Here is a 22,284-nt window from a genome sequence, read left to right as displayed (position 1 = left end):
GGACGGACTCTGGGGCCGGCGGGTCCCATGTGCAGATCCAGGGAACCTGCACAGCCTCGCCCCTCGGTTTCCCTGCCATTCATGGTGACCACATCTGCCATTGGGAGCTGCTGCCAAGATTAAGTGGGATAATACGCACCGGATGACAGCTGCCACTTGTTGAGCGTGCCTGTGATCAATGTCATCCCCTCCAGCGATCATTACTGTCGTCAAATCAATACGACCGTCATCACCATCATCTTCATCACCACCCCTGTCATCCTTCCCACCAATGTTATCGTCATTATCATCACCCGCTCACTTCACATCACAGGAAGCGCAGACCTGGCATGAGCTCACGGTTTTCAAGTCAGCATGGTGGTCTCTGGACCAGGCCGGAGGGCGTGCGTGGATGGAGGGTGAGGGGAGACTGAGCAGCCCTCCCCCCTGGCTGTCCATTGACCGGGTCGCTCGTTCCAGCCCCTCTGTCGGCCATGTCTCAGTTGAGCGTCACGGAAGCTGGTGAAACAGATAGGGGTGACTGAAGCTGGGGGGCACTCCATCGTCGAGGAGATCCAGGGCGGTCCATACGGCACAAAGCTTCTCCCGATTGGCCGGCAGGTCGGGCAGTCCCGGAGAGGAAGCCAGGCTGTCTCAGAGGCACACTGCAGCTGCCACGGACTGGGCACCGGCGTATGGGAAGCCCCTGGCCAGAACTAGCTGTGAATGCCGCCCCTATAAACACTGGATGCCAGCGCGGCTCTTCCTGAGGGCGGGCACCCCTGGCACTGCCTGGAACAGAGCAGGTTCTCAAGCCTGGTTCTCTCTCTTTTTAAGACTTTATTTATTTATTTTTAGAGAGGGAGAAGGGAAAGAGAAAGAGAGAAACATCGGTGTGTGGTTGCCTCTCACACGCCCCCTACTGGGGACCTGGTCCGCAACCCAGGCATGTGCCCTGACTGGGAACCGAACCAGCCACCTTTGGCTTCACAGGCCGGCGCTCAATCCACTGGGCTGGTTAACAGGTGAAAGGACAAGGGCAGCCTGTGACATCCAGGTCTCCTCCGCAGTCTTCCCGGTGTGCTGTGCTGTGCGTGTGGGGCGGAGTCGCTCCCGACACGCACAGAGGGGCCGGCGGGAGGAGAAGCCTTGTTCTCTGGTCACACCAACTTTGCGCCGCTCATTAGCTCCCTTTGGAGACTGCGTCTTTGAGAGACGCTGCACTCTGAAACCTGCCACGCCGGGGCCCGTACACGCGTCGTTCTCGCTGCAGGGCCCCCGGGGACCTCGGGCGGGATGGGTGGGCCTGTGCTAGTGGACGTGAGGATTGGGCGCCAGGCGTGGGGAGCAACAGGTGCTCCGCCGTCTCAGGTGACGGAGTGTGGGCATTGGCACGGCCAGGGTGGGGCGTGACCACGCCTGCGGGGGCCTGCGGGGCTCGTCACGGCCTTTCTTACTGGCTCCCAGTTATGGCTGCTGCTCACAGCAGGATATGCGGCCAGAGCCCTGGACGCTCCAGGTGGCCACACTGACCAGTGGACCCCTCCAGGGTCCCCCAAGAGGGACATTACAGGTGTGTAATCAGGAGGAGTGAAGCCTGGTGGGCAGGGACTGGAGTGGAAGCTGAAGATGCGGGCGGGGGGGGTGAGGGAGAACTGGGAGAGGGTGCCCCTCCTCTGCATAGGCTGGGCTCTGGCCGCCCAGCTTCTGCGGTGGCCAGTCCTGTCCCTGTCCTGCTGTCCCCTCCCACTATGCAAACCCACACAGAGCAGGGCCAGACCATAGAGCCTCTGCTGGGCCTGGCCTTCCACCCCTAGGACCTCAGGGAGCAGTGACCTTGTTGGAGTACTCTAGAGAGCAGGTGTCTCCCAAGGACCCAGAGCCCTGAGCCTGCAAGGCCGTCTCCCACCTTCCCAGTGAGTCCTGGGCCGTGCCGGCTCCTCCTGGGCCAGGCCAGGTCCCCCACCCCCAGGCCCCCCTACCCCGTGCAGACCAGCCACTAGGTGTGTAGAACAGAGGAGCAGAGCTTACCCAGGGTGGCAGGAGAGAGAGTGGCCAGGGCTTACCTGCACCCGGTGAGGGGTTCTGCAGGTGCAAGAAAGGATGCAGTGGCCCATAGGCCAGGTCGCAGCTCGGGGACCAAGAAAGCTCTGGGAAGGAGGAGGGAGGGCGGGGCTGGGGCGACCCTCCCTGGACTCCAGCAGCTGCCAGCACCAGGCGCTATGCATGGCAAAGGCGGGACCTCGGGGCCTGGGCTGTCCCCACACAGCCATCCACCGTGGCCCCAGCTGGGGTGTGTGCAGGCTGCTCACGGACAGGCCCGGGCGCTCGAAGCTGGTCAGCAGGTTGGGTTGTGGACCCCCACGTGGCCCTCTCATGTCATGCCCCCTCTCTGTTCGCAGGTCTGGCTGTCCATCAGATTGTCACCATCACCGTGTCCCTCATCATGGTCATAGCTGCTCTGATTACAACTCTTGTCTTAAAAAACTGGTAAGGATCCTCGGCCCTCTGGGCTGCCACGGGGGCCATGGGGTCCCCAGTGAGGTGCACACAGAAACATCCTACTTTTCCAACCCGGCCCCCCCCCCCCCCCAGGGGGTTCTTCCTCTGCCCTCCAGCCATAGGCAGCCCCGCGCATGGCCGCTCGGCCAGCCGGACATCACGACTTCGGCGGCAGGTGCCTCCTTTTAATCAGATCCAGGCGCCTTTGGACCAGGGCCCAGCCCCTCAACCTCCTTGTCTTCATTCCTAGAAGCAGCCTTGGGTGGGGGCTGTGCTTGCCCCTCCCAGCCCCTCACTGCCCCTTGCTGTCCCAGGCTCTCCTGGGCGACCGGTGCCGTCCCACCCCTCCTGCTGCCCCGCCTTCCTCCCTCAAGGAGCTGCCCCGTGTCTGCTGAATTAGGTTACTGCTTTGCTCCGGGCGGCCTGTCTTTGCCTATTTCCTCCTGGAAATTGGCCTATTTTGAGGTTGGCCTTGCTGGGTGTACACACCTGCTACACTCCTGGGAAAGCGGGGAGCTGCCGAGTGACCCCCACCTGCCGGCAGTCCCTCCCCCAGCCAGCGTGGCTCCTTCCGGCATCAAAGCGTAAACCTGCTTGCAGAGGAGTTTGCCCCAGCAGTGCCCTGCTGCCTGCAGACACTGGTGGGAAATCCTCCGGGGCTGATGGGGGCGCTGCCTGAGCACCGCCAGCAGATCGGGTGGGAAGCCGGGGGTCAGCCAAGGCGGACGGGGTGGGGCGCTCCGTGGGGTGCAGAGCTCACCTCCGACGGCCAGCAAGCCCGGGGCCCTGGGCGTTTCTAGACAGATGAGGAGGACGGATGGCCCTGAGCCTACAGCAGGCTTCCTGGGCGGGGCCAGGCCCCGTGAGTGGATGCGTGGCCCCCGCATCAGCTGAGCATCCTGTGGAAGGAAAAACCCCTCCCCCGAGGAGACCGTGGACGTGTGGCCCGCTGTGTGACGGACAGGCCGCCAGCTTCCTCTTGGTTTCCCCACACATTTGCGTTTTCGGCAAACCCTGCTCTAGCCCTTCAGGGGAGATGGCCTGGCCCTGGGCGAGTGGGCCCGTGGCCTGGGGGGTTGGGCTCCATGCCAGCAGTGGGGAGTCCTCTCGGGGGAGAGGACAAAACAGGGGCGTGCCACCCCTTACAGGGGGTGGGCTCACAAAGACCCCTTTGCCGCCCCTCCCTGGTCATCAGCTCCCAGCATAGAGGGCGGGAGTGGGGAAGGAGAGCTAGTCCCCCAAAGTGGGGGCTCCCCAAATTTCCTCATAGCCGCCCTTCTCCAGGGGGTGGGGACTTCCACCCTCACCCCACTCCCCGCTTGGGAACTTGCCAGAGTGACATCTAGGAACGGGAGGTGTCTCTGATTGTCACTGTGTCTGACCCCTTAGCTCAGGAGGGTCAGGGTCCCGTGGCCATATTAAGGGCCACCTGGAAGCCTCTGTGGCCCAGGGGAATGGGGAAACGAGGCAGGTCCCCACGGGGCACATGTCACGGTTCTCTCCAGACTCCATCGGGGTGAAGGAAGGGCAGGGGAGGGGGTCCCCCATCAGATTGGTCTGCAAAGATAATTATGTAGTGGCTCCCAAAATGCACCATCGGGCCACCCCAGACTGTGCACAAAGGTCCCCCCTTGGGGACCCCTTGATTTTCATCCCGTCAAGGTGTTTGGGTCTGGGGGAGGTGACCAAGGTCCTGCTGGCTCACTGGTGCTCTTCAGCCAAACAAGGCCTGGGCTCTGGGTAAGAGAGCACAGCCGTGACCCTAACAACCCTCCCTGCAAAGCAGACACCTCGGAAATCCAACTTTTACTTAAAAGGGGTGCTGATCGCTTGATTGCGGTTGGTTTTTCGGAAGTGGCCGGGACTCGCCCTCTGACATTGAGCAGTGTGTAGCGAATGCCCAGAGATGAAGGCTGTGCCCTTCAGGGCGAGAGCTGCTTCTCCCCGCCACCCCCGGCCGGCCACCCCCGGCCCCACCCGCCGTCTCTCTCTTCCAGCTGCGCCCAAAGCGGGAACCCCCGAAGGAACAGCCACCAGCGGAAGATCAACCAGCAGGAGGAGAGCTGCCAGAACCTGACGGACTTCACCTCCGCCCGGGTGCCCAGCAGCCTGGACATCTTCACCGCCTACAACGAGACCCTGCAGTGCTCCCACGAGTGCGTCCGGGCGTCCGTGCCCACGTACGCCGACGAGACGCTGCGCTCCGTGGGGGAGTACAAGTCCACGTTCAACGGGAACCGGTGAGCTCGGGCGGGGCGCGGGCCGCCCCTGGGCTGCCAGCCCTGGGGGCTCAGCACGGGCGCGGGGCCGGGGACAGGCAGGAGGCGCCCTTCACGTGTCTCTGAGGGTCCAGCAGGCGTGAGGGCGGACAGGCGCAGACAGGGGACACAGCGGCAGTCAGGACCCCCGTCCACACCTGCCCCGGAGGGCGGACCAGACGCCTTCCTGCCCGATGCCCCGTGGTGGCCGTCCTCACTGGCCCTGAAAGCCAGCTCTGTAGCCCGTCCTCCCAGAGGCTAGCCGCCCGGGCCGGCCCTCCCTGGCCAGCATCTCTGAATCCCGCCGATAAAACGTCCACAGTGGATTGAGCAAAGCTATCTATCAAACATCAGCCAGACTCCTGGTTATTAAATGCGTTTTTTTCTTTTTATTAATCACTTGTAATCCTTTAAAGGAGACACAGCCCTGAAACCATGCCTGGGAATGCTCCAGAAACCCTGAGTCAGCTTCGGAAGGTTTATCCAGAATTAGATTAAAACATCAATAAGCTATTTTTTTACACAGGCATATACTCATGCCTCATTTTAGAAATTAAAAAAAATACTGCAACAACTTCATCTTCGGAGGGAACAAGGGACGGTCTGCAGGCCACTGTCAGGAAAGGACAGGCAGCGGGGACACTGGCCGAGGCGCCGTGAGGGGCTCCTCCCGGAACCAGGACGGGGAGACTCAGGGAGACTTTCCCCTGCAGTGCCCGTGGTTAGCGCAGCCTCGTCCAGTCTGTGAGAACAGGGCCTGCCCTGAGGCACCCGGTGTCCCCACGCGGGACCACCTTCCCTGCTGTGTGCCCGGGTTGGGGGAGGAGGGGGCAGAGGGGAACGCTCGGATCCTCCTCCCAAATGCTGCTTTGGCTTCACTCTGCCGCTGGACGCCACGCCCCCAGCCCCCCAGGGGATCGGCAGGGGAATCTCCCCTCCTGCCGCCAAGCGTGTGTGTGGTTTGGATGTGAATCCTGGCCAAGCCCTGTGTCAGTGGGGTGGCTGTGGGTTGGTCACCGTGTCACCTTGTCCCATGCCCTGGCCCTGTGTCCTGTGCCAGCCCTGTGCACGGGGAAGGGGGGAAGGTGTGGCACGGCCGGCGTCCTTACGCCCTGGCAGGCAGCATGGGATGGAAAAGGCTCTTGCTTTCGGCCCAAGGTAGCGCTCTGCCGGCCCTCGCTGGCCTCGGGGATTGCTAGCTTAGACTCAACGATGACAAAACACGGGGACAGTATGATAGGAGTCAGGCCCTGCCCTCTTATTACGAGTGCCAATGCAGGTTGAGTCCCTGTCCTCTCAGGCAGAGACCCCCCCCCGCTTTGTGTTGGTCTCGAGACTGAAATGCTAAAATCCCCGGGCGAGCCCTCCTGTGACCGGTCCCTCAGGCTCTGTGTCCTCCCAGGCCGCCCAGGATGGACAGGGCGCTAGCCAGTCACAGGGAGGGCAAGGGTCCCTTCCTGCCCAAGGCTGGTGGGTCCCGGCTGAGCACCACCTTCCTGGGTGGGGTGGGGGGGCAGCTTCTCTGTGCCCGGAGAAGCCGTCCGGGCAGCAGGCCGGCGCCGCCTGCTGTGGGTCCGGAGCGGCTGAGCCAGCCCCCGCTTCTGCTCCTTGCAGGCCTTCCTCTTCGGACCGGCACCTCATCCCCGTGGCCTTCGTGTCTGAGAAGTGGTTTGAAATCTCCTGCTGACTGGCCGAAGTCTTTTTTACCTCCTGGGGGCAGGCCAGACGCCACGTGTCTGTGTCATGGTGCGTACCTCTCGCTGGGGACTGGGCTCTCTTCCCCTGTTGCCTCGCCTCCCCCGCCCTGCTCTCCCCCTGGGAGAGCGAGGGGCCCTTTCTGCGCATCAGCACCTTGGGTGGGATTCCAGCGTCATCACCTTTCCGAGCAAAGCCGGGGTCGGGGGGGTTGGGGGGCGGACTTGCGCGCTCTCTGCCCCACCTGTTAGAAACGCCCCCAGGTCCCATTGCGGGACCGACCAGTACTCAGGCACCCTGACCCGGCACTGGGGTTGTGTCTGCCAGCGTCCCTCCGTCCCCAGGCAGGGCCACCGCTAGCAGGCCTGGGGGGCGGGAAGCCAGCTCCAGTACAGCTCCCGTACCTGGGCAGCAAGTGGTCCTGGAAGAAGGCAGCTCCCCACCTCCCACCTCCCGACGTGGGGCGGGGGCGCCGGGCAGAATCAGGATACAAACTTGAAATATAGAGATAGGAGATAAGAAGGGAAATGGCAAAGAAAGAAGACATCTACTGATTCAGAGCGGGCCCGGTGCCGGGGCAGGAGCAGGATGGACTTTGCACGCTCTGCTGCTCAGGGACATTCGCTTTCCTTTCAAGGGCATTAACTTGGCCGCCAGCGTCCGGTTGCCTCCTTGTGTGCCCAGCGCCCTGACAGCTCGGCATCTCCACCCCCCCGGCTGCACGTGCCGGCCGGGGCACAGCTGCTAGAGGCAGCCCGGGCTCGGGGTCCTTTAAATGTGTCTTCCTTTTGGGTGCTTGGTTTTCTAAGGGTCCCCATTTTGCTCGTCCACAGAAAGCAGCGGCCCCCCGAGATGCTCCTTCTGAACGTGAGGTCAGATCCCTTCCTTGAGTAGGGACCCCCATTTGAGGGGTCTTCTCGGGCCCTCACCGGACGCCGAGGACTCAGCCCACAGCCCTTAGCTGGGGCTGGAGCGGCCAGCTGCCTTCAGAAGCGGGAGTGGGTTAGTCAGTTCCTGGTCCAGGTCCTAATGAATCGCGTGTTTGCTCCAAGTTAAATCTCCAGCCCTCCCTTCCTGTCCCGAAGCCAAAATGACCTGCTTAGCGTTCCGCTCAGCCAACGGGCGGAGAAATGTAATTAGGTTAGAACGGAAAGTGAGCCTCCCCCACCCCCCAGGCCTTCGCTGAGATTGTTCAGAAAGCAGGCAGGATGCGTTCTGTCCCCACATTCAAGGGCCAGATGTGCTGGGCCTGCCCCAGCCTGTGCCTTTGTCCACCTCGAGGGGACACCTCATTAAGGCCACAGGGCCCTTCCTGCAGCTAGGCTGGCAAAGGGGACCTCACTCATTAGCAGAGGAAGTCGCGCCTGTCCCTGCGTGAAGCCTCCGCAGGCTGGCCCCGCAATGGCCGGCCTCTCTGTCAGGATTCCTAAATGGCGGTGAGAACATCAGACCTGGGCAGTGCCAGCCTGTGTGTCCTCTGCCCCCTTCCTCCTCCAAGACCTGTGGGCCCACAGGCCTGGAGGCAGACACACCTTCGGCTTCAGGTAGCCCGCCACAGGACACTTCCCTAATCAGACGTGTGAATGGCGGCGCGTGGGGGCACTCTGACCGACGTCTAGGAACCCAGTCAAGTTCAACCCTCCCAGCAACCCCACCTGCAGCTGGGGCAGAGAGGCCCGGGTGGGTTAGGTGATGTGCCCATCAGGACATAAGAGGCCCAGGCCATTAGGCCCCCAGGCAGCAAGGTGTCTGGGCCCCACCCTGCAGCTGTACCTGAGGAGCCGTCTTGGGAGCATGCTCACAGAGGGAGGGGGTGCCCCATGTCCCAATACCTTGACCAGCTCAGATCCAGGTAGACGGAGGATCCAGGGAGGTGGCTGGGGAGGTGAGAAGAGCCCGCAGGACTTGCTGGCGCCTGGCCACGCCCAGCCATCGTGCCTGCGGACACCAGGTAGAGGGCGACCAGGGGGCTCTGCACACCTTGTTAGCCCCCGATGGACGCTTACAGATTCCAAGGCTCAGTGTCCCCGAGTCTCGTCATTAATGCCTGGACATGAGCGCCGAGTGGAGGACAACCAGGAAGATCTCTCCTGTTCACCAGGGTCCTTATTACCCCTTAAATAAATAGCAATTAATACTAAAACATTTAATTAAGGCCTAAGAGCCAGCGGTGACATTTATCTCTGGCGTAGCCGCTAAGCCTCTGCAAATGCATTTTTAATGATGCTGTAGCCGTTTGTCACCAGGCCGTCTGGTCTGCACACACTAACCCACATGTGCACCTGGGACCCAGACGTGGCCGTGTTCGCTTCCCCCGTGGGTGGGTGGGTGGGCGGGTGGACACAGGCGCCCCAGCTGGGGCAGCGCTCACTGGGCCCCTAGACGGAGCCTCTGAGGTGGGTTCCAGCAGAGCCTGGCCGCACAGCTGCCTCCAAGGTGCAGCCCGACTGGATGCCCAGGACAAGGACAAGGAAGTCGGTGGCCTTCCCGCTGCAAGCAGAGTGACCGCAGACACACCTGCCGCTGGCTTGTGGGCTAATTGCCTGTCATTTTTGGTACAAGGAAACCTCACAAAAGCTCACCAGTGCCCAGATCTTTCCGCTGGCCAAGGCCACCTCATCCCAAACAGAGCTGGAGACGTAATGAAGGCATCTATCATGCGGGATTACTATTTTCAACAATGCGCTGAGGACATAGTAATAAGAAAACAGGAAAAGCACCTGAGCCCCTCACCACTTTGGTCTGAAAACCCACAATAACAGGATCACCAGCTTCTGTCATTCGAAGGGCCGCTTTCTCCAAAGCAGCGTGAAGATGGCTCTGGAAACCGTCTGCCTGAGCTGAGCGCTGGGGAAGAGTCCCCCAGAACAAGGGGAACCCGGCGGGAGAACGCCCACTCCAGGTGGGGAGAAGCTGGCCAGCGGCCACGTTGCTCCAGGGCGACTCCAGGCTCTGGCTTTTGCAAAAGCAGACGCTGGTCATGCAGCTCGTGACCCACCGTGTGGCCTGTAGCCAGTGGGACCCAGTGAGCAGAGACCCCCCCTTCCAAGCAGCAGGGGGCACTAGTTTCCCCAAAGTCAGAATTGGCCCGGACCCCCATCTCAGACCACCAGGCAACACGCAGCTTCCTTTTCTGACCGGGAGCTTGTATGGACACCGTCCTGGGTGTCCTCCGGCCAGGCCTCTGGGCTCACCGCATCTCTTTCCCACAGGGTGGGGCCGCATGTCCCTCTCCCTCCCTCCTGAGGTCTGTGCCCAGTGGACAGCTCTTGGGCCAGAAAAACCGGATCCCCCCAGAAGCTGAGTATAGGCAGCAGGGCTTGGGCAGGCCCAGGTGCCGGGCAGCCTCGGCCCCTCCTCCCTGGTGGGGTGACTCGGGGAATCCATCCACCTCTCCAGGAAGCTGGCGTTGCTCTTTTCTGAAACATCTTTTATTGATTTTGTATTACAGTTTTCCCATTTTCCCCTTATGCCCCCCTTGACCTGGTACCCCCATTTCTTGCAGCAATCCCCCTTAGTTTACGCCCACGGGTCGTGCATGTAAGCTCTTTGGCTTCTCCATTTCTCATGCTATTCTTAACCTCCCCTGTGTCTTTTGTACCATTTATGCTTCTTAAACCCTGCACTTGCCCCCCATGCTCCCCCCTCCTCCTCCACACTCATCACCCTCCATGTGATCTCCATTCCTGTGGTTCTGTTCCTGTTCTGGTGGTTTGCTTGGTTTGTTTTTTAAATTCAGTTGTTGATAGTTGTAAATTTGTTGCCATTTTAATGCTCACAGTTTTCATCTTCTTTTTCTTAGATAAGTCCCTTTCACATTTCATCTATTAACGGCTTGGTGATGATGAACTCCGTTAGCTTTGCCTTGTCTGGGATGGTCTTTATCTGTCCTTCCATTCTAAATGATAGCTGCTGGGTAGAGCAATCTTGGCTGTAGGTCTTTGGATTTCATGACTTGGAATACTTCTTGCCAGCCCCTTCTTGCCTGTAAGGTCTCTTTTGAGAAATCAGCTGACAGTCTTATGGGAACTCCTTCGTAGGTGACTGTCCCCTTATCTCTTGCTACTTTTAAGGTTTTTCTCTTTATCTTTAAAATTGGTCATTTTAATGATGATGTGTCTTGGTACGGTCCTCTGTGTGTTCAAATTGTTTGAGACTCTCTGTGCTTCCTGGATGTGTATGTCTATTTCCTTCACTAAGTTAGGGGGGATTTCTTTCATTATTTTTTCAAATAACTTTTCAATTTTTTTGATCTTCCTCTTCTCCTTCCAGCGTCCTTGTGATTCGGATATCGGTACATTTGGAAATATCCCGAAGGCTCCTTATTCTATTCTCGTTTTTGTGAAGTCTTGTCTCTTCCTGTTCTTCTGGTTGAGTGCTTGGTTCTTCCTATGTTCCAAATTGTTGGTGGGCTTCACCCCCTCTATTGTTGGTTCCCTGTGGATTTTTCTTTATTTCACTTAATAGAACCTTCATTTCTGCCTGGGTCTTTTTTATGCTGCGGCAGTACCCAGTGCCTTCTTTGAACATCCTGAGCACCGGTGTTGTGAACTCTGCATCGGATAGGTTGCTTATCTCCGTTTCATTTCGTTCTTTTCCTGGAGTTTTGCTCCTCCGTTTGGGCCGTGTTTCCTCGTCTCCTCGGTTTGGCGGCCTCCCTGTGTTTGTTTCTGTGTATTGGGTAGAGCCGCTCTGACTCCCTGTCTCAGCAGGGTGACCCGTTGTGGAAAAGGCACCCGTCTGGGTGACTGTGGCTTCTCTGAATCCCTGCTCATCTGACTTCCATGCGGCTCGGGTTTCTGATGAATCTGGGCGATGCTCGTTTTGTAGTCTAGTTGTAGTCTTCGCTGTAGCTGTGTGCAGAGGCAAGCGTGTTTACCTACACCTCCGTCTTGGCCAGAAGTCTCTTAATCAGGCATCAGTGGATTCAAGGAGGTGGCTGTCCCAGAAATCGGGAAGAGCCCAGCAATGGACAATCCAAGCAGGTGTTTCTGTGTAGGGCCTAAGTGAGGTGTCTGTGGGCTCTCAAGCTATTTTCTAACTGAAGATTTTCACTAATTTCTGACTGAAATTTAGCATTTTCCTGGGTTGCGGATTTGGTCCCCGGTGCATGCGGGAGGTGGCTGACCGTTATTTCTCTCTCCCTTCGTCTCCCCCTGCCCAAGGCTGGCGGGTGGGCGGTCCCGGCAGCGGCTGCTCGCATGCGCGGTGCCGTAGCACGGCTTCCCAGCGCTGCCCCCAAAGTGGCAAGTCAAGGCTCAGGCTAGGGGCCCTGCCTCCTGTCCTCTGAGGCGCTGGGCAGCAGCAGACGCCTGTGGGTTAGTAAGAGGCTCCTGTCCCCACGGCCGTCGGTCATTCCTCCGAGAGGCCCTCCACCCGTCCATCCTTGACACCTGCCCCCCGCAGCACCCGCCTGCAGGCAGGGGTCGAGGCCGAGGCCTCTCTCACCCGGCACGGATCTCCCTCTCTGGGCCAGGCACAGAGCTGGAACCGGGCGATCCTGAGGGGGACCCAGGAGGCACTCTGTGTCACCTGGGGTGACGCATGCATGACGCGCACCCAGATAAAAACCACTGCCACTTGTCCTGGGGCCAAGAAGTCATCGAGCTGGACTCACTAACAGACCGAAATGCAACAGAGCCTGTGTTTAGGGACAGGGCTGTGTCCAGGAAGGACCGTCCACAGACACGTGAGGTCTGAGGTCTGGGTGCCACTGACACGTGGGAGGAGGCGGAAGACAGCAAGGGGACGGGTGGGGTCCATCGAGTCTAGAAGGACCCAGGAGCTGGCGTCTGAAAAGCAACGAGGGACATTTGTTTGGAAAGCCCCTGAGGGACGGCTGGCTGAGAGGAAGTGCGGGGACAGCCCCTGTCACCTGGTTGAGGTCGGAAGTCCGCCTGGGCAGCGGCTCCTGGGAAGCTCCCTCCCACCCTGGTCCCCGTGGGAGCAAGGAGGGGGTGCCACTGGTCGCCACGCTGAGACCACGGACAGCAGCTAAAACCAGAGGCAGCCCTGGTCACTGGAACCGGCAGGATGGTCAGCAGGACCAGCCTTTAAATGCTTTTTACGTGTTAAAAAGTTGCAGTAAAATGTGGGAAATGTAAAATGGACCCTCCCAAGCATTTTTAAGTGCTCAGCCCAGTGGCATTGGCGCACTGACACGCCCATGTGCCCGTCACCACCGTCCTCTCCAGAACTTTCCACCTGCCCAAGCTGGAACTCTGCCCCACTGAACCCCGGCCTCCCGTCCCCTCCCCAGCCCCTGGCTCCCCACCTGCTCTCTGTCCCCGGGGGGTCGGTCGGACCCCTCCAGGGACCTGGCTGAAGCGGGACTCGGCGGTGTTGGGCTCCACGCATCTTAACGCTCAGAAAGTCAGAGTGGAGGCAGACGTGCCAACGGACCTTTCCCTCCGTTTGAATCATTTGACTTTTCCAACCACTGCTCCCCCCGAATCCTAGAAATTGGAGGAGGCGGGTGGGGGCTGGGCACATTCCAGCACAGGCGCTGGGGTGGTCTGCCGGGGTGCCCCAGGGGAGAGGGCGGTCCCGAGGGGCAACCACACGGGTGACGTTGGAGGAGGAAGGCAAGGTGCGGTGTTGATGGGGGTGCTGCCTCTGTCCCCCAAGCCCCAGACCAGCAGGGGCCCCCGTGGGCTTGGTGACCCCTCTCGGAAGCTCAGCCCAGCTCCCGGTGCAGGGGCGGAAACGGCTTCTCCATTGATGACCGTGACTGACATGAGGTCCCAGGCCCGCTGCCTGCCCTGGGGTCCCCGGGGTGTGTGTCCGGGTGCCGTGGGACACCCTCCCCGTGCTGAGCACACGGGGTCGGTTAGCCGGGAGCACAGTGGTCGGGTTTGGTGGCAAGGCTCAGGGTGGCCGCACACACTCACCCTGCCCTTGGCCGGCGGCCACGTACGTAACCTCTTCTTGTTTTCTCCCCACACAGGATTCCGTTGGTGAACCTGTAAAAACTTCAATTAAATTAAAAAAAACCCTAAAACTAAACTCTCTAAGGGGAGGGTCCCCGCACCTACCACTTCTGTTTGCCGGTGGGGAACTCGGAGCAGGACGCTATAGGCCAAATATATTTTTATAAAGATGCTCGCGCCTATGGGACCTGCCTCCTCCGTGCGCTCGGGAGCACGGCAGCGAGGGACGGAAGCGAGGACCTGGAGACGGCGAGGGACGCGGACGCCGCGACAGGGACACCTGGGATTTGTGCCGCGATTCTGAACCTGTGCCAATAATACCACATGTGCCATGTACGGACCCGGAAGACGTGGCGACACGCCGAAGCCGAGAGAGCCACGCGCAGACGTCTCCCAGAAAACACGGGTGGGGGTCTCTTCCGGTAGAGTCGCTATTTCTGGTTAATCTCGATGTACATAAGTCTATAAAGACACACAACACACACACACACACTTTTTTGTACCGTAGCAATTTTTGAATATCTTCAATGTTCCTTTTTAAAAATAAGTGTTATCGGTGACACGCCAGATTTATTTAACATGCTTTAGTGCGAACGGAATCAACTGGTGTTTTCTACTGTGCAAACCCACGCACACGCCACACACAGCCTCACACGCAGGCACACACCCGAACACGCAGATGTCTTCGCGCGTGTATATATGCGTATACTGGAAATGCAATCCCACGCGTGAGCGCATTCCTCTGGCGACCCGGCATCTCATCGCCATCCGTCCGGGGCACAGCCTGGCCCCACCCAAGCAGACCCGCAGGTGACACCCCCTGCGTCTGCCAGACCTTCGGTGATGGCACCGGACGCGCGGTCTGTTACCGTGGGCCACGGCGAAGAACATCGTGGTTTTGTATACATACTTATATACATAGATATATATACACACACATAACTACTATCTTCTTTGGATCGGTGGTTTCTGTAGCCGGCTGTGAACACCCGGGCCTGGGCGCCGGACCGGGCGGGGGGCGGGGCCTTGGCCATCTTTGTGTTATATAAGCGTAGGTCGAATTAAAGAAACTTTCCAGTTCCAAAAATTAAAGGAATATGTCCTTACCACGTGTGTGCGTCCGTGAGCGCAGAGCTGGGAAACTGACGAGGGCCCCGGCACGTCTGAAAATGAGAGACAGAGAAGCCGGCGTGCGTGCCGGGCCCGAGCGTGGGCTGCTTTCCTTTCCCGCCGCGTTCGTGGGCAGAGGTCGCCTGCTCTTTCTTGGGCCCAAGGGTGACTTTGAGTCTTGGGGAGACTGTGGCAAACACAGTGCCTCCTGGGGGGCCCCGCTGGCCAGCATCTGGGTTTTGCCCGCCCACGGCCTCTGGGGAGCCTCCCTGTGGAAGCAGCATGGCCGCAGGCTGCAGCCTCGTCACCAGAAACCCCAGCTGCAGGCACATGGTGCCTTAGAAACACGGCCCTCTGCCAGGCGGGTGACCCCACCCCCGCCGCGAGCCCCACCTTCTGAAGGTGCCAGGGGAGCCATCTTGTGAGATGGGGAAGCCACCTGAGGGCCTCGGCCCTCCTTAGAGAGCACACCCTCCTCACGGGGGCCCTGCGTCCCCAGTGCAAGGCTGGTCCCCTGGGAATGGCTCTCCTGCAATGGTGATCTCACCGATGGGGCACTCCGACCAATCCAGTGCAAAGGTTAAAGGTCAGGCAGACAGCTAACCCCAGGCCACTTCTTGGCAGGGCTGGCCACACCCAGATCCTTGCATGGGCTTGCTCTCCCCCGGAAACACCTTGGTGTGCGCTAGAAAGGTTCCCCTTTGCTCCTCTTGAAATGGAGAGCAGGAGCCATGCTGGGGGAGGGGGAGGAATGTGTGCGGCCCGCCGCGTCAAGCTCTGTCTTCACAGTGTCGCTCATCAAGTTGGAGCGTCGATTTGCTTTCGTCTTGTCTTTCTGCTTTTGGTTTTGCCATGTCCCGCGAAGCTTTGGCAGGTGTGGAGACAGCACAGACATCCGCCCCTGACCGGGTGGTCTGCAGGCTCCTGGGGCCCCCGGAGGGCGCTCCCTCCCTTGGCTTTGTTTGGAAGTCCGCACCAGGCCTTCCCGACCCAGGCGAGCCCAGGGCTGCCAGTGTGCCCAGGCTGTGGAACCGCCGCTCTGCCCTTTGGCCCTGAGCTTCAGGGAGCTCAGCCGGCAAGGAGGTGGCGGCTTGGTGACCCTTGTGCCCCGACAGTGGGAATCTGGGATTCCGAAGGGGCCTCCATTCAGTGTCCACCACCTCACCTCCGACTCCAGGCCACTCTCTGGATGCCCAAACTCTCTCTGGAGTGCCATTGGACACTGAACCACAGAGGGAAGCTCTTCCACCATCCCCCTGCCCACACCGGGGCGGGGGGGGGGGCAGCCTGAAACGACAGTCCCCTGTGTGCCCCGCCCCCGACACACAGCCAGACACCTACACAAACAAGTAGCGGACACGGCACACTCCCCGATAGGAAAGCTGACGTTCTGCGCAGAACCGGTCAGTTGGGAGAAGGCTACCATTTCCTTGCAGGCGATTGAGGGCCTGGGTGTCAGAATCCATTTTTTTATGGTTTACTGGAAACATCTGGAAACCTCACCTCTGGACAAGGAGAGAGTGAGTGCAGGGAGCAGGCTTGCACCCCTCGGCCACCCCCGCAGTGGAGTCTGTGAAACGGAAGCTCGGGAAGTCTGAACCAGGTGCCACGGGGCAAGCCGAAGTCTGTTCCCAGACCCGCGTCAGGGCTCAAGGTGCGTGGCCGGCGCCCTTCCTTGGTCCCAGGCAACGCCCGGGGTCCTCAGGTCCTCTCTGCCTGGCTTTCTGGAGTTGAGAGTCCGATAGCCTGTCCCCGAGTGTCCCCGTCCCCACATCCAAGGCCTTTCCATTCCCGCTAGCATCCTTCTCCCCGCAGGAAAGGCAGCCGGAGGAAGGGCTGTGTGGTTTGGGGAGGCCCCCCCGTTTTTGTCCAGCTCCTTCTCCTCCGGCAGCCCCACATCTCGGGCCCCTGGGCAGCATCCACTGTTCCCCACCTACCGGGGGCCCCCAAAGCTTTCGGAACACCCGGGCTTGGCTTTGGGGAACTCTGTGCCGGGAGGTCAAGTCCAATCCAGCTCAATCCCTTCTGATCTTCAAGAACATGAGGCCATTTTTATCTGACTGACGTAATGGACGTAATCACTTTTGTTGACAAATTCTGAGGGCCACAGGGAAGAGGTGCAGGGCATGGGCAGGCAGTCCAGCTTCCCAACCCCTTCCCCTGGGCCTGATTGCAGAGCGTCCACTCAAAGCCAGCCACGTACCCACTGTCCCCTGCTCACACTCTATGGGAGAGGGCAGGGCCCCTGTGGGACGGCCGGGTTGTGACAATTCACCGTTAGTGTCTTCCTGGCATAGAAAGAAGAGGCCACGTAGGAAGCTATGTTTTTGCCCATGTGTCCCTGGCCCTTCCCAGTCCCGAGTTTCGGGGTGGGGGCTCCCAGAGAGTCCTCCGGGCCCTTCACGGAGCACTTTCAGCCTGGACAGCCAGACTCAGCAGGCCAGCCTCTGTCTGGGCAGCAATTGCTGACAACGTAGCAATCACGCGGCCTCTGGGCCCTCCTCCTCCTCCTCACAGCTCCACCGCCCCCTGGCCACCGGTCCGCACCCTCCAGCCTTCCTCCCAGCTTGGTCTCCGGGGCTTCGGGCCTGGATGTCACTCCCGTGCGGTGGCACTGTGACGTGGGCACATCAGAGATCTGACCCTCTCGCCTCGTCCTGTCTCTGCTTGACTCTGCTGCCCACAGAGACATTCCATCGTCTTCGCTTCTCGCCCCACGCGGTCAGCTCTCCTCTGTGGCTCAGGAAGCCGGGCTGACCGGTCTCTGGGAGGTGAGAGAAGCAGCCAGGACTGAGGCTCAGGCCGGGACCTTCGCCCTTTCACGGCCTGGGGGGCCAAGCCGGGCCTTTCCACGGCCTGTGGTGCACAGCGGCATCGCTGCAGACCTGCGTGGCGTCCGCATTTCAACACCGTCTCCCTCCTTCATCCATGAGTCTCAGCATCCCCCGGCTGCCTTTTCCCGATTTCCACCATCGGCCCTGCAAGTGGTGATGGGAAAAGATGCCGAGATCCCCGAGTTCTGTGGCTGTTCTGGGGCCGTGCTTGTTCCACCGAGTGAGACCTGTGAGAAGACATCACTTAGACGGTGATGAGCGACAACCCTGTGGGTCCCCATCTCTCACTGGTCACTCATCCACTGCTTGTTCAGTGGCCGTGGTGCTCTCCCGCACGTTGGCGACACGGTAAGTAAGGATCAGGATGCACAGACCTGCCCCGGGGCCCCCGGGAGTACACCCCCTCCTCATAAGAAAGGCGGCTGCCTCTCAGAGGTCACCTTCCACGGTGTTGCCACACGTCTGTGACAACATCTGCCTTTAAGTGAGCAGTCCTTCCAAAGCAGGCTGTGACTCACGAAATTGGGGGGCGGCAGTGGTCGGTCAGTTTGCTGTGCCGCATTGTTTCCGGGTGGTCTGTTTGTTTTCCGACGTAACCAGCACGGCCCAGGTAAGTGAGCCGCATTCGCCAGCTGAGGGTGTCTGCCGACTCTTCTCGCCCCGAGCCCCGCTGTTGGCTCCGGGCTCTGTGACAAGCTGCTGCCGCCTCCCTGCCCCCCCCCCCCGCTCCGAGCCAAGAACGATGTGGCAGCGACACTCCGTGTTCATCGGGGGGGTTCCCAGCGTGGTCTCACATGAGTCACCCTGTGCAACATGCCACCAGCCCTTCCTCCCCAATGGGATGCCCTTTGCCTCTGAATGTGAGAATTGGGTAAACTGAGGCACACACAGAATGTCATCATGTTTCCGATCTTCCCAACCATCAACCAAAGGGAAACGTGGGCCTCAAACGATTCTAGAAGGATCTCAGCCAGCAAGCACACCCTTGCCAGTCTCAGGAGTTCACATGCGTGAACAGCCGGTCCCGGGTGGGGATTCAACTCTGTGCACTGTCTCCCTTTACCCCAAAGGGCCAGTCACAGTCTTTGTCCCATGGCCGGGGGCAGCCAGCTCGGACCTGCTCCCACATGCCCCGCCATCCGGTCTCACTTTGGCTGGGGGGTGGGGCTCAAACCAAGGGCTGCAGGGGATGGGAAGGCCGTGCACACAAGGGCACCAGGAGATAGATGGCGCAAGAGAGGGAGGTGAGGGTGCGCCCCGGGAGTCGAAGGCAGGGCTGCACGGATGCTGGGCAGCAGGGCTAGCTGCGCGGGGCTTGTCCCCATGGATTCTTAGACACCATGCCTGCAGCCACAGGGCTGCACCCCGCCCTCCCAAATGCGCTGCCCACGCCCCACTGTCAGGGCAACTGAAGAGAATGGCGAGCTGCATTATCACTTGTGTCTGTTGGATCGGAAATACCAAAGCACGGAAATACCGCCCCCCCCCCGGCCCTGGAGCTCCACAGCACCCCCCAGGGTCCATGACTCTGAGTTGTCCACCGACCGAGCCTGGTGTCACCTGGGCTGGCCCGGCCCATCTGGGACTCCCAGGTTGGAGGNGTGAGGGTGCACCCCGGGAGTCGAAGGCAGGGCTGCACGGATGCTGGGCAGCAGGGCTAGCTGCGCAGGGCTTGTCCCCATGGATTCTTAGACACCATGCCTGCAGCCACAGGGCTGCACCCCGCCCTCCCAAATGCGCTGCCCACACCCCACTGTCAGGGCAACTGAAGAGAATGGCGAGCTGCATTATCACTTGTGTCTGTTGGATCAGAAATACCAAAGCGCGGAAATACCGCCCCCCCCCGCCAGCCCTGGAGCTCCACAGCACCCCCCAGGGTCCATGACTCTGAGTTGTCCACCGACCGAGCCTGGTGTCACCTGGGCTGGCCCGGCCCATCTGGGACTCCCAGGTTGGAGGCGCTGAGGGTGGGTGCAGTTTGCACCGCTAGTGAGTCCTGGGGGAAGGGTCAGGGAACATATCGACGTATGTTCTGTAATCTCTTCCACGTGGGTGGGAACGAGAGGCATGGGCAACAGGGACAGCATCAATCTGATGGGGCCTGACCATGAGCCAAGACAGCGGCTGAGATGCCCCGGGGGCCCACTCAGCTCTGGCCAGTGTCTTCATTCTCGCCGCAGAATGTCTGCTGAGCGGCGTTCGGCAGAGACGGGCACAGAGAGATTTGGATCACCGGACACTCTCCCTGGTCGAAGTTAATTGGCTTTGTCCCAGGTGGTCTCTCTCTTAAAGTAGAATCCTCCGGGGACCTGAGTCTTCAGGGGTAAATCCGTACCCAAATATTTGCAACACCAAGTAGCCTCCCTCTTCTGCGGACAGAAACCCCGCCGAGTGGCCGGGTGAGCTCGGGGAGGGTCACTGAACGTCTGCAATAAAATCGCTGGCATTGGTGCTCGGCGACTCAGCGAGTGCTGGCCGCACTGAATCCGCCACGGCGTGGCTGCCAGAGACCTGGGGAGAGCGCTGGCCACAGTAGGGGCAGCCAGGACAGTGCCGCCCAGGTTCTGTGCCTGGGCAGCCTCATGCGCCTGCAGGACTTGGAGCCACTGAAAACCGAGGGCGGGGACCCCCATCATCATTTCAGTTCATTACTCAGACCGCCGCACGGGCCCCCGCCCCATTTCCCAAGGGAGCCGTCCCACCCCTCTCTACTCTCCAATCATCCCAAGCCGAAAGGGACAATTCCAAACCCACAAGGACAGCCAAACCCGATTTCCAACCTTCAGGGGACTGAGTGGAGGCGGGGGAAGGGGTCTGCTGAAACCCGGGCAGGGGAGGCGGCAGCCAGCCGAGCCTGCTGCTCTCAACCAGGTTCACGTAGCTGCTGCTGCCCCTGGAAGACCCCTCCCCTTCTGCCTCCAAAGTCTTTCTGGGGCTGGGCTTCCACTGGGACGACCTCTCACTTACGCATATGGATTCCCGACACGAACTTCTGTGACTGCCTACGACTCAAGGTCCAGGCAACACGAGCACTTCTCCTTGACAGTCTCATGTGTGCACAGGAGCCCACGTGAAATTCTGAAGGGAGGGGCCTGCGAAGGTCCTCGAAGTCTGGTGGCACTCCCGAGTATCAGCTGCGAGAAGTCGCAGGCCACAGGATCCCGGATCTGACCTGCTGGAACCCGCGGACACATTCTGTCCCTCTGTGGGTCACTGCTTGCATTCAGGTCATCTCCTCTGAAGCTGGAGGGTGCATGGCCCTGAGCAAAGCTGGTTGCCCGTCAACGGGCCACGCATGTCACCCTGAGAGATGAATTTCCTGCCCGGAGGACACAGAGCGGCCCGAGGCTCAGCCGGCATCTCGGAGCCTCTGGACGGATCTGCGCGCTCGGTGGGAGCGCAGATGCGAGGGGCACCCACCTGGTCTGGGGACAGGGAGGCCTGGGGACCTGCAGCTTTTGGGAGTGAAATTGTGATGGGGGGAAACGTAGGACCAGTTTGGGGCTTCAGAAAATGGTTTTCTTAAAAAACAAAGGTTTCCCCCTGCTTTTGCTGGCAAATCCACTGAGATCACTTCCTCCCCTCCTCTGCCCCTCCCGGAGAATCATGACCGTGGGGCCGGAGCCCGGAACGTGGTTCCCCTTCAAGGTTAAAACCCTTTCAACCTGCCCCGGCTGGTGTGGCTCAGTGGACTGAGCGGGGGCCTGCGAACCACAGGATTGCAGTTCGATTCCCAGTCAGGGCACATGCCTGGGTTGCAAGCCAGTTCCCAGCAGGGGACTCATGAGAGGCAACCATACATCGAGACTTCTCTCCTTCTCTCCTTCCCTTCCCCTCTAAAGATAAATAAATAAAATCTTAAAAAAAACAAAAACAAAAAAACCCTTTCAACCAGACTCAGAACAGTGGCGACGCCTCACTTGGACTTGAGTGACCATGTCGCTTTGGTTTACTTAGCTTTGGGTGGACAAGCGAGCGGGAGGCTCCTTGAACGTGAGTCAGACCCAGACAGGGCCACGCGGGGCCTCGGAGGAAGGGTGAGGCATTTGGTTCTTTCGGGGATTTCCCACTTTTTTTTTTTTTTTTTACCAAATAAGTGTTTCCTGAAAAGCATTTAGAAAATCCCAATAACCAGACACAAAGGAGACATCAGCAGCCCTTCGATTATTGTTTAATTCAGTGGAAACGGCTCGTTAAACGCCGACCCAGCGAGGACGAGCGGCGGAGCCGGCGGCACGGTCGGCACCGCTGACAAATCTGGCTGCTGGGTGCGGTTTATTGAAAAGAAATCCAATTAGTCCAAAGGCATCTTTGCCAGGGCAGCTCCTTACGGACCACACTCGTCACGGGTCGTTAGCCCGCCGCTCTGATGTGGGGGGGGAGGGGGAGGCGGCCGGCTGTCTGCGCGCACCGCCTGACCGCCAACGAGCACAGGCTATTGGGCACATACGGGCACTGCGGTGGCGTGAACGAGACACTCAGACATGCATCCACGTGACGGGCGGGGTTTTTCTCGGGGGGGGGGGCGCTATATGAGAGCCACAGGCCTCAGCAGCAGAAGGGCACGTGGCCTGCTCCACATTCCCAGTGCCACAGAGCCACACTGAGCACCCCGGCTGTCATTCTGTGCTCAGAGGGGCCCACTTCTCCCTGCCCCCTCCCCACCCCCGCCGTGCACCCACGGAACCAGGAAACTCCCAGGCCACGACCCTCATGGGTACAGGGCCAGGGCCACCGTGGGGCCTGTTCTCACGGGTCACACAGTGGACTTTACTTTTCCTCTCTTGCTCCCTCCCGCGTAATGACACTGGGCATATTCTGATTTCCCTAAAGTATTTTCTGACACAGTCAGCGGTTGACTACACGTTTACACCAGGCACCTGCTTTTTTCCAACAGAAAAATGGAAGTCTCTCTGTTTCAGGGTTGGACGCGAACCTCTCCCACGGCCGTCCGACAGACGTGTTTATAGATGACCT

The 22,284-nt window shown here is 59.9% G+C and overlaps 1 protein-coding gene across 1 annotated transcript in view; it reads left to right on the top strand.

Moving 5' to 3' along the window:
- Positions 1–14,409, top strand: part of AJAP1 (adherens junctions associated protein 1) — an 82,477-nt gene extending 68,068 nt beyond the window's left edge. The window contains exons 3-6 of the mRNA XM_037062100.1: positions 2,382–2,469; positions 4,479–4,721; positions 6,354–6,485; positions 13,381–14,409. Coding sequence (XP_036917995.1) covers positions 2,382–2,469; positions 4,479–4,721; positions 6,354–6,426 — 404 coding nt within the window. The 3' untranslated portion in view covers positions 6,427–6,485; positions 13,381–14,409. The remainder of the gene's footprint in view (positions 1–2,381; positions 2,470–4,478; positions 4,722–6,353; positions 6,486–13,380) is intronic.
- The last annotated feature ends 7,875 nt before the right edge of the window (positions 14,410–22,284 follow it).

This window comes from Sturnira hondurensis, unplaced genomic scaffold (assembly GCF_014824575.4).
Source record: "Sturnira hondurensis isolate 20B ecotype Veracruz unplaced genomic scaffold, ASM1482457v3 Scaffold0013931, whole genome shotgun sequence".
NCBI classification, from domain to species: Eukaryota; Metazoa; Chordata; class Mammalia; order Chiroptera; family Phyllostomidae; genus Sturnira; species Sturnira hondurensis.
The sequence above is the reverse complement of the archived record's forward strand: the minus strand, read 5'-3'. Positions and strand labels throughout refer to the sequence as shown.